Source organism: Ceratotherium simum, chromosome 1, assembly GCF_057802395.1.
Source record: "Ceratotherium simum simum isolate JZ-2026a chromosome 1, ASM5780239v1, whole genome shotgun sequence".
Classification (NCBI taxonomy): Eukaryota; Metazoa; Chordata; class Mammalia; order Perissodactyla; family Rhinocerotidae; genus Ceratotherium; species Ceratotherium simum.
Genome location: NC_141900.1, coordinates 60,967,369 through 60,977,560, shown reverse-complemented (window position 1 = coordinate 60,977,560; position 10,192 = coordinate 60,967,369). Strand labels below are relative to the sequence as shown.

General features: G+C 37.9%; 1 protein-coding gene across 2 annotated transcripts in view; it reads right to left on the bottom strand.

The window, feature by feature from the left end:
- Window positions 1–322: 322 nt before the first annotated feature.
- Window positions 323–10,192, bottom strand: part of CREB5 (cAMP responsive element binding protein 5) — a 390,264-nt gene continuing 380,394 nt past the window's right edge. Inside the window, exons 10-11 of one of the 2 annotated variants that reach the window (XM_014786085.2) lie at window positions 7,833–7,941; window positions 323–6,944 (exon numbers count right to left, since the gene is read on the bottom strand). In XM_014786085.2, the coding sequence (XP_014641571.1) occupies window positions 6,781–6,944; window positions 7,833–7,941 (273 nt within the window). In that variant the 3' untranslated portion in view covers window positions 323–6,780. The remainder of the gene's footprint in view (window positions 6,945–7,832; window positions 7,942–10,192) is intronic. The other variant, XM_004418879.3, reaches the window with a different exon arrangement.

The following is a 10,192-nucleotide window of genomic DNA, read 5'->3' as shown; positions in this document are numbered from 1 at the left end:
TGTGTGTAAGAGAAAGAGGAGAGGGACTAAAAAAATAATAAAATAAAGAAGAGGAAGGAAGGAAGAAGAAGGTAGAGAGATATCTAGAAGAATGCATGCACAAACGGGCTAAGACTGTCCTTAGGACTTCTCTGGAGGTCAAGTAAAAAAACTCCAGGATTTGATTGCCTGAGTAGCCAGCACGTGATTCTTGGTTCCTAGACTTAACCTGAACATGAATTCATGCTGGCTGTATGTATTGACTGTTAAAATCTACTAACCCCAAAGTGAAGTTTAGTTGTGTGGCCAACCCACTGTAAATGTGTTAGACTAGTGGCCTCAGTTGGGAAGTTGGATGGAAGAGGCAGTGGGAATATAGTGATGGTCTGGGAAGGAGAAAATCTCACCTCCTTTTGTCCCTAGATAATGATGACCCTGAAAGAGTAAGTTTTGATTTACAAGGTATGAATGAGATCATGTGCAGAATAGATGTCATTATCCCCAAACCCAAATTTCAACATACAAAAGTTACGTATATTATTTGCATTTGAGTGCTTTATTATATTGGAATTGCAGTGATATTATTAACATTTGTACAAATGCACAAAATCTTGTCTCTTCTTGCTAGAAAGAGATGTAAAAATCTGACCTAGTTGAACAGTCTTAATGAACTCATTGTCCATTGGTAACAATAAATGTGTTCACGATGCAACAAAAAGCTTAACATAAAATTAAACATATTAAATGCTGCAGCGAGTATTTACATGTATGTACCCCCAAATGTTTTTCTCCTTCCAATAAGGAAGGTGGTTGCTTTACAAATAGACAAACAAACACAAATGTTTTGCTGTTTACAATTACAAACAACCCCCAGTCCAGAACTTAAAGTGACAGCACCTTTTTTGGGACTTCCTTAGTTAACACTTTGCACAATACTAAACTTTTCTGTTTTAGTTCTATTTTTGGACAATATTTATACTCCAATTGTCCTAGAACATTGTGTTTCAACTGAGCCATTTTTCTGGGCCTTTTCAGAATATCCCAAACCCCATGTTCTCTCCAGGGAGAACATTTCAAGCTTATCTTTTCTCCAAGACAAACCTCAAAGGCAGAACTCCTCTCTCTATGAGGCAAGTGTGATTTAGCAGAAGGTAGAAGGAAAGAGGGTGAGTAGGTCTTCTTTTCTACTGGCTGGCTGGTTGGGAAGGGTCCTTTTCTGAATCCCCCTCCAATTCAGCATTGCTGATACCATTCATTATCTCCTGTAGTGTCTACAGCATTGGTATTCTAAAGGAGCAAACTAGAATCTAATGAGCTTATTGTGCATAAGATTTTAATGATGTATTTAAAGCTAATTTATTCAGGTTCCACATTCTCAGTCCTGAGGCTAAAATGATTCTGTTAAAAAAAAAAAATCCTATAGAGTTCTATAATACAAAACTCAACGTAAGAAAATATTAAATGGCTTAAGAAGAGCTTTCTAAATCCTGGCTTCTAATGAGCTAGATATTATAAGTTGGTCTAACCATAACAGTTGATAATTATTGATTCCCCTCTGATGATAAGCTTGGAAAGGTATCAGAGTGCCACTTAAGAATATTAATCTTTTAACAAATGCTGGCAATTTGGCCTTACCCCCCTCTTCAACTTGTGGTTAAATAGTTTTTTTTAAAAAATAGACGATTTATAAGGAAAAAAATATATAAACACTCTTTAAGCAATTTGGCTATAAGCATTACACCACTGAAAAACTCCACAAGAAATAGTAAAATATTTTAAATGGACATACACTTTTTCATTTTCACATGATAAGCTAGGGGTTTTTTTTTTCTTTGTTTTGGTATTGGATTTTACTTATAAGTTTATTGCTTCAGTGTCTTCTTGTCCTTTCTTAGATTATAATTGTAAAATAGAGGTGCTGTCCCTAATTTTGTTACAAGGCAACATTGTATTTTTGAGAACTAAGAATGAAATAGATAGGGCCACTGTTACTTCAGCAGCCTTAGAGAGACGATGGCTAGGACAAAAGTCCAACGTGCACCACGATGCACAAAAGAATAATTCTCCTGGCTCATTCAGGACACTTTGGCTTGGAGGATGAGATAGAAAATTCTTAAGTAGCGTAGCTGCTGCCTCACATCTGTTGCATAATATAACATTTTAAAAAAACATGCTATGAATAAAGGGATGAGTATAAACTGGCTCTTCTCCTTGGTATTCTCGTAGCAGGCTTCATCTAGGCTGATGTGAGAAACACGTCTTTGCTATGCTACTGAGGAACGCACGCAAATGTACCTGGTGCAAAGATTCTGTAAAGTATTTTAAATGATGCAGCTCAGAGCCTTAGAGGAAGGGTAGGAGAGCTGGAAAGGGGAGAGCAAAGGCAATTGTGAGGACAGGGAGGAGGTCTGAAAGAGAACAAGAGTAATGGAAAGGGATCAAAAAAGCTAAAGTGCAATTTTAAAATATAAATTATTTTAAAAGCAGGAGATTCTAAATTGCTACTGTTCGCATAGGCACGGTTTTATTCAAATTTAAATGGGTTGTTTCCTTTTCCTTCTCAGATATACTGCATAATGGAGCTTGAGCGGCTTAAAGCTACTGCACATTGTTTTGGGAAGGGACAAAAAGGGCACTGAGGAAGCTGAATAGTGCAAGGCATTCTGGGAAATTGGGGTGGGGTGGAGAGAAGCAGAGAAGAAGTCGTTTTTACACTTTTACAAGAAAGCTGTTCCAGTTATAGTTACTGATTCCCTTTAGCTGAACTCTGCTTCCTAAAGGAAAGAGCTTACTTTAAAAATGAAAAAAAGAAATAAATGTTTAAAAAAACTATTCAGAACATAGATTAAAAAATAACTCACAGAGCAATAAAAATCCTTGAAACTTCTATGCACAGAGATCTAAGCAAACATTTCCACCAAATGATGGAGAATAGCCATTTGAAACCCTGAAAAATGAAGATACACACAACTAGAGTAGTTTATTATGAACTAATACTTTAAAAACAAGTAGATCCTACAGAAGAATACTGTTCAAATGGAATGTTTAAAAATAACATTTATTAATAAATATCTTATAAAATTCTAAATTAATAGATTCTTGTTCAAATTTTGCTTTGGTCCTTGAATTCCACTGTATACACACATACATACATATATAGTTTCTTAGATGGTTTTTATTAACCAGAAATAAGCACATTCTATCCTAACTGGATGGCTAGTTTTATAGCAGTTACTGATGCTTAAAACCCCCCAGCCAAAGGCTGGTTTTTTACTGCAGCTGGTTTAAGATTTTAATGACAAACTCAACTAACACACTAGAATATTCTTAACTAACAGGCAACAACCACCTGAACATTCACCATTGACGCCCCTCTATTCAGAACATGCGCTGCATTGGATTTCATTGACCGGATAGGCTCCAAAGAGCATCTGCTCCGAGTAAGTCACCCTAATTATAACAACGCATGCAGTGACAGCACACACACTGCTCATCTCCCACAGGCCGTGTTAAGACTGTGACTTGCATACACTGATGTGGAGGTAGGAGAGGGATGAATGGGAGTGTAAAGGGAAGGCATTCGACCTAACACCAGCCTTTAAAATGAGTACATTCATCCATGGCTAGGATTTTCACCATACCTGTCCCGGCAGACGCTAAGAAATGTCTTAAGGAGAAACAATTAAGATGTGGATGCCTCAATTTAGGTGAGGAGTCACCTGGTAGATATGCTATCAGGTGTACCTATCTAAGTTGTTAACAAGTAAGGCAGGGGAGGCACTGTAGAAGTTTCCAGGTAGGCCGGCAGTGACTTCGGAGGCAGATCCTACTGATAAAAAAACCACACGTGAAGGAGGAGAGGCAGTGCTAAGGGCCCCAATCTCCTCAGAATGGGTGCTGTGAAGGTCATTACAACTGATTTGTGAAAATACAGATGGATGACCCAGTAATTGAGTGGGACAGGAGAATGGGGTAGAAAGATATTTTCCGAGATTGGAAAAAGAGTAGGGCAAGAAGGAGGGGTTTTCAGGTAGACTGATTATTCTACGGTCTGGTGAAGTCTGGGCCTTCAAGTGAAATACTTAATATTGATAAGCCAAGCATTGCATTTGACCAATGAGCCTTTCAGTTTGGGATTTCAAGAAGCTCTGACAACTAGTTGGCATCTTCCATTGACTGTATTTCCACACTGCTAATGAATATACCTAAGGGCCTGAGGATAACAAGAAGACAGTTTATTCTAATTATACGTTGAGGCCCGTTTGCTAACGTGTGTGGTTGGTTTGCCTACTTAGCATAAAAAACAGACATAATTGAGCTATATATAATGCACATCAGTCAAACTGTCAAGTTGCTGAATTAAGAAAACTCAGGCAAGTTCTTAACTGCAGAGGCTTTCGGTTTAACAACTAAATATTTCAATCAAGAGGTGGAACAGAAGTAAACCATAATTTTAGTGACAGCCCACTCCCTGGACATTGATATTACCAATGGATTTTTTAAAAATCACATTTCATTAAGTGCTATGCATGCAGTAAAGAAAGAAAAGTTTTTGTTTACTTAAAGCAAAAAATTAAACAAAAAATTTTAAAAACTCAAACAAACATTTCAATGAGTTTTTTTTTTCCTTTTTAGGGGGACACATAGATGGTCTTAAAGGAGTTTTGAAAAAATTATTTTTGATTTCAAAATAGAGATTAGAATGTTAACTTATTTTTTAGCTAAATCTTAAATATTCTTAGGAAGCCAGTTAGGTTAAACCATTCAGCTGTTACTGCTGGGATTCAAAACAAAACAAAACAACTATGAATTCAGTATTTAAAATACTTAAAAATGATATGTTTGTCTAAAATATAACAGAAAATCCTTTTCATTTGCATTTTTTCCTTTTTTTCTCTTTTCTTTTTTTTTGCTTTTGTTTTGAATTTTAGATCATATATCCAAGTTATGAGTTTCAATGGATACTCAAAAACTTTCTTTTGAAAGCACTGCATACAGGAAAAGATTGTTGATAAATATTGATTTAAAAAGTAAGTTATTAGATAAAACTGAAACTAGTTATAAAAATCATGCTTCGCGACCCTCATATTTCTTTTCTCCAAAATAGATTCTTACACTATAGTTAGAGAAAAAAAAACACATCCTTCCCTTTTCTGAACTCTTATAAAAGCTACACCTTTTGTAAAATACTATTCTTTTAAATCCCATGAAAACACACACACACACACACACACACACACACACACACTCACACACTCATGTTAGGAGGTCAAGCATTCAAATGGAGATGAAACACCAGCACCTGTCTAGACTGCTAGAGAGAAACATTAGCCCCTGTTATTTGTGGGATGTGATATGAAAACATTAGCACAGTAGAATGGCTTGTTTCAAGGAGGCACAACTGTGGTTGGGGACTATCTGCTTTTCATAATGGGCAAGTCCGCGAAAGCTGTTGAAAATATAAATCAGAATTGCTTAGAAGAGTGGAGTAGCCATATCCACGGGATTCTTTCAGCAGCCAAAGAGTGCGTTAACTGTTGTAGGAAGGCTGAACGCACCCCTATGGAAACATTAGGTTTTCTTTCTCTCTTGTTTGTCCAGTAGTTCGTCTACTTTTACCCACCGGAACAGCAAAGCTGGTTCCATAGGCTTAAGAAAAAAAAAAAAAAAAAAAAATCTTAGGCTGTTAGCAGCTGATGATTGAACAACGTAATCTGTGTAGTGAATAGAGCCCTTCTGAATTATTATATAGTACGTGGATTTTCAACATTATAGACAGGCCATATAAATCCAGTTGTAATTCGAGGGTGTGATGTTATAGCCCGCATCATAATTTGGACTTTCACAATCGAGGCTTACAAAGTTCCCCTCCCTAGTGTCTCCACAGCTGGCCTTCACCAGTGCTTCACTGATGGCTAAGCCAACTTTTATTTGCTTGATTATTAGAAACATTAAATCAGGCACATTCAACATCTCCTGGTTACTATTTTATAAAAAGCAAGAGTTGAATGAACTCCAGCTGTGGGTCACGGGCAAGGGAAGCAATGGCTAGATCCACATTTTTGAGGTTTGCTTTTTTTTTCTTTAAACATTATTTTCTTCTTTACATGCAATGTTAAAGCGGGAAAAGAATAAAACAGAAGAAAGTAAAAATGAAGTAAACAGGGAGCCCAGGAAAAAGTCGAAATGGAGAGGAAAATTGGGCATCGAGGAAGTGGACCAAAGGAGGAGGAGAGGTGTTGAGATGCTTGGTGGTTTTATTTGGACGTCAATGGATCTTATAATTTTTTATAGTAAGGGAAAAAGTTGTGGAAAAGGCTCTGTATTTATCTGGGATTCTGGTGACATCACAGCGCAAACTCAACATGTCTCATGATGTCCTCAGACTTCTCACCCAGCGACCTTGCATCCGTTTACTCGACATCTACGTATGCCTCATTTTGGCTAAAAGCTGCGGTTTAACAAGATTCAATGTTTCAGGCAAAGGGTTGGACTGATAAAAATGAAACCATGACTATATACAGAAAGAGTTCAGTTTATAAACAAGTAACTGGTACCAGAAAATTGGAGAAAAGCACCAAAGCATTTCCCAAGCTGATAGATATTAATTGCATAACTCCCTTTTTTCTTATATAACTAAGTATAAAAGACAACATTTCCATAATAACTATAAAAATGAAAGCCAGTCTTTGAAGGGCTGAGGAGTCTTCCAGGTCTGAGTTAATTCTAAAAATGCCCTTAAAAGAAAGGACGCATGATATGCGACAGCTCTTCTTGGAGGCAAGGTCTGACCGGTGGATTTTAGAGAATGGGATTCAGGTCTGTTCTGTGGGTGGTGAGCTGACTGAGGGTGGAGCTTCCTACCACCTCGCTGACTGCCGAGGAAGTAGTGATGGTGTTATGCTGGATGACTTGCTGCTGAGAGCAAGCTGGGACAGGGCTTGCAGGAGGACTGCTCTCCGGACCTAGGAAAAAACACACACGCACACACACCAATATAGCTCTTTCTTGGGTAGACTTGTGGACCACTGAGAAAAATAGTACTAAACGTTTACTAGAAATAGAAGAATTTTACACATTTTCTCCTGGAGGTTATTTTCAAAACTTAATTTTAAACTGTATCACTAAGCTATGCCTTCCCAGTTTATAACTACAAGCAAAGCCATGCTTTCTATATCAGTGAAATGGTTTGATGTGTTGGAGTCTTGGTACGTGAACTTCCCCATCTTGTACTTTCAAATATATCAAATGTGGAAAAATACTCACATGTGGTGGGAGAATCTGTGTTGCTCAATCTAAAAAATTATTTGAAAATAAATTGACCTTCAGCCATGAATCCTTGCTCCTCCCGCCATCCCCTACGCAACTAGCATTTAATCGATTGACACTCCAGGCGCAGAAATTGGGGTCTAGAGAAAGGGGTCCACTTTACGTACTGGTAAACTGAGATAAGATCACTAGCTTTTCAGGCCAGTGAATAACATGCGACATATCCTGAGGCACTGGATGGGATTCACCCAATGCCTGTTTCCCATCCCGAGGATTTTTCTGGAAGACTGCTAGACCACAATTGGGCTCCAGTAGGCCATTTTCCTATTGGCTACAGATTTTACAATGTAAAATGCCAGGGAAAGTCTAGCCAGAAATTATCAGGAGGTGGTGGGCATGGTGATGGAGGGGTCAGAAAAGAAGGATTCCCCCTGGTGCAGTAGTCGGGCAGCCACTCAAGCATTCTAGCATGATATCTGCCCGGGTGTGCAATCTACATTTTACTTATGCTCTTTCAGTAAAATCCAATGCAAAATTAGTGGCAAAAAATTGGACTAAAAAAAGCAAAAAAGTCAATAACTTACTTAGATATCCTTGTGATTCTTTCTGCATGGCTGTTATTGGGCAGTCTTTATGCGTTAACAACAACTGTTTCAGCTGTGCCACCTCGTTTTTCAACATGGACACTTCGTTCTGGAAAGAGACATATCAAAGCCATGTTGAGAAGACCAGAGAATACAAACCTAAGGTCCCGTGCACCTTCAACAATCAAACTGGCAAACTTTTCTGTTCTGTCCGAATGATATTAAGAATATTATTTAACGGGATTCACCTGAAAATTTGTAGCTTGCCTTCAGTTTGGCCCTCACATTTACCAGGGGCTTTCTGAAGAGACTAGGTTTTAATTTAAGAGCTGAATGCTATTAGAAGTCCAGAGCACACCCTTTAGGTGGCGGACTCTGGAGCCAGGTTACCTGTGTGGGAATCTCCACGCTACACTTACTGGGTGACTCTTGGCAGGTAACTAACCCAGCCGAGCTCCAGCAAACTTGTTTATAAAATGGGGATAAAAATAGTACAGTTTTTTTGAGTTGTTGTGAGGATTAAGTGAGGTAATAGATGTAAAAGACTCAGAACAGTGCCTAGTACATACTAAGTCCTCAATAAATTCAGCTATCATAATAATCATCTTCACGCTATCTTACAAGCTCAAGTTGACATTGAATATGAGGAGAAGGTGAATGTGAGGCAGGCACTGGAAAGAAGTGTGTGGCAGGAACAGTGGCTTCAAACTGAAATGCCCTCAGCAGAAGCTGACTAATCTCCGATCAGCTTTCCCAAAAGAAAGTTCCAAATGGGCTCTAGTTCAACAGAGCACGTCCCCCTGCTTGATGCCCACTTGGCAGAAGGCCTGGAAGCATATGGAGCAAATGTCAGTCCGCTACTGGTGGGACGAGGTCAGCCCAGGGAGGCAAGGGGCAATGAAGTTTTGGGGCATGATGGAATTAATTTGATTGGTTCATTAACGAGTTTGGCTAGTTTTAGTCTCTTTTCCCCATCCATTATCAGGGTGTTGTGGATTGTGTGTGTTTTTTTGCTATTTACTTAGATAAGTGCCTCAAATCTTTCTGTAGGAATTCACAAAAACAGGTTCGTAGCTTTGTAGAATGATGTACCTGGCACTGTTGTCTACAAATATAAATGTAAATAGATGGTTAGTTCCAAGGCGTTTCCACTTGATAAAAATAAAATATGAACATAGCATCATCTCAAATAAGCCATTTTACAGTCGTAATAAATAATACCCTCTCTCTGGTCAGTGTTCATTTGTGGCTGCCTGGCATTACATTCCACATGTAGGAGACTTTTAACAAAAAAGCAGACAGAAAATGGGGTTTTAACATTGCTGTCATTAAATCGTAGCTACACTTTCAATATGAACTTGGCTTTTCAGGCATGTATTTATCACCTAGAAAAGTAAGTTTGGGATTCTAGAAGTTAATTAAAAAAATTTTTTTTAGACTTGTTTTAAAGAATACCTCCCATTTCCAAATTCATTTGCAAAATACATTATAAGCAATCAAATGTTGAGTAACATAAATAACAAAGTAATAAAAATCTCATCTACAAGAGCTTTTCTCTTTCTCCTCCAAACTTTACCAAATAAAAATTCTTATCTGAGAAATTAGCATTAATGATGAATAAATCACTTAATTGCACAGGAAAATTGCTCTTAAAACTGAGAATATTCAGGAAGGCAAATTGCACCTCCCTCCAAACGAGTGTGATTGATAAGGGGCCCTGTCAAAGCCAAAAGTGACCCATGTCAATTCTGGGGTCAGTGGGACAACTTTATTTACAGGACAATTTATTTTAGCCTTAAATACTAATTCTTTCCTCTCTGATTTTATGCTCATTTAAATTCAGACAGCCTTCTTTGCTTTTTCCAGCTGCCCCTCTGCTTGAAATAGCATGTGTAAAAGAAAGTTACTCTCAGACCATTAAATAGAAGGCAACCCCTGGCTAAAAACAAAACAAACAAAAACAAAACAAAAAAGGAAGAAAAGAAAACTAAGTATGACTACTATATATTTTTTTGGCCTCAAAATGAAAGGTCATATTATTTGCATTTGGACCCTAGACATAACACTCGTTTGAAATCACAACTGCGAGACACCTGCACGCAAGGAGAAACTCAGCTGCAGATAATGCAGACAGTGGTTCTTAGAAAATGGAGTCCAGCTCCAATTTTTAGTGAATCCAGCCATGCTTTTCTACTGTGACCTAGGAAACAAGAAGTAAGTAAAGTATTTAAAACAAAACAAAACAAAACAGGATTCTCTTGCTTTCTTATACTTCTGGAAGAAAAAAAACTGCTACTTGGTGGCCATCTTGGAGAAGTTGATTTTAGTCTCCATTTCTTCCTCCACTATGTCCTGGGCAG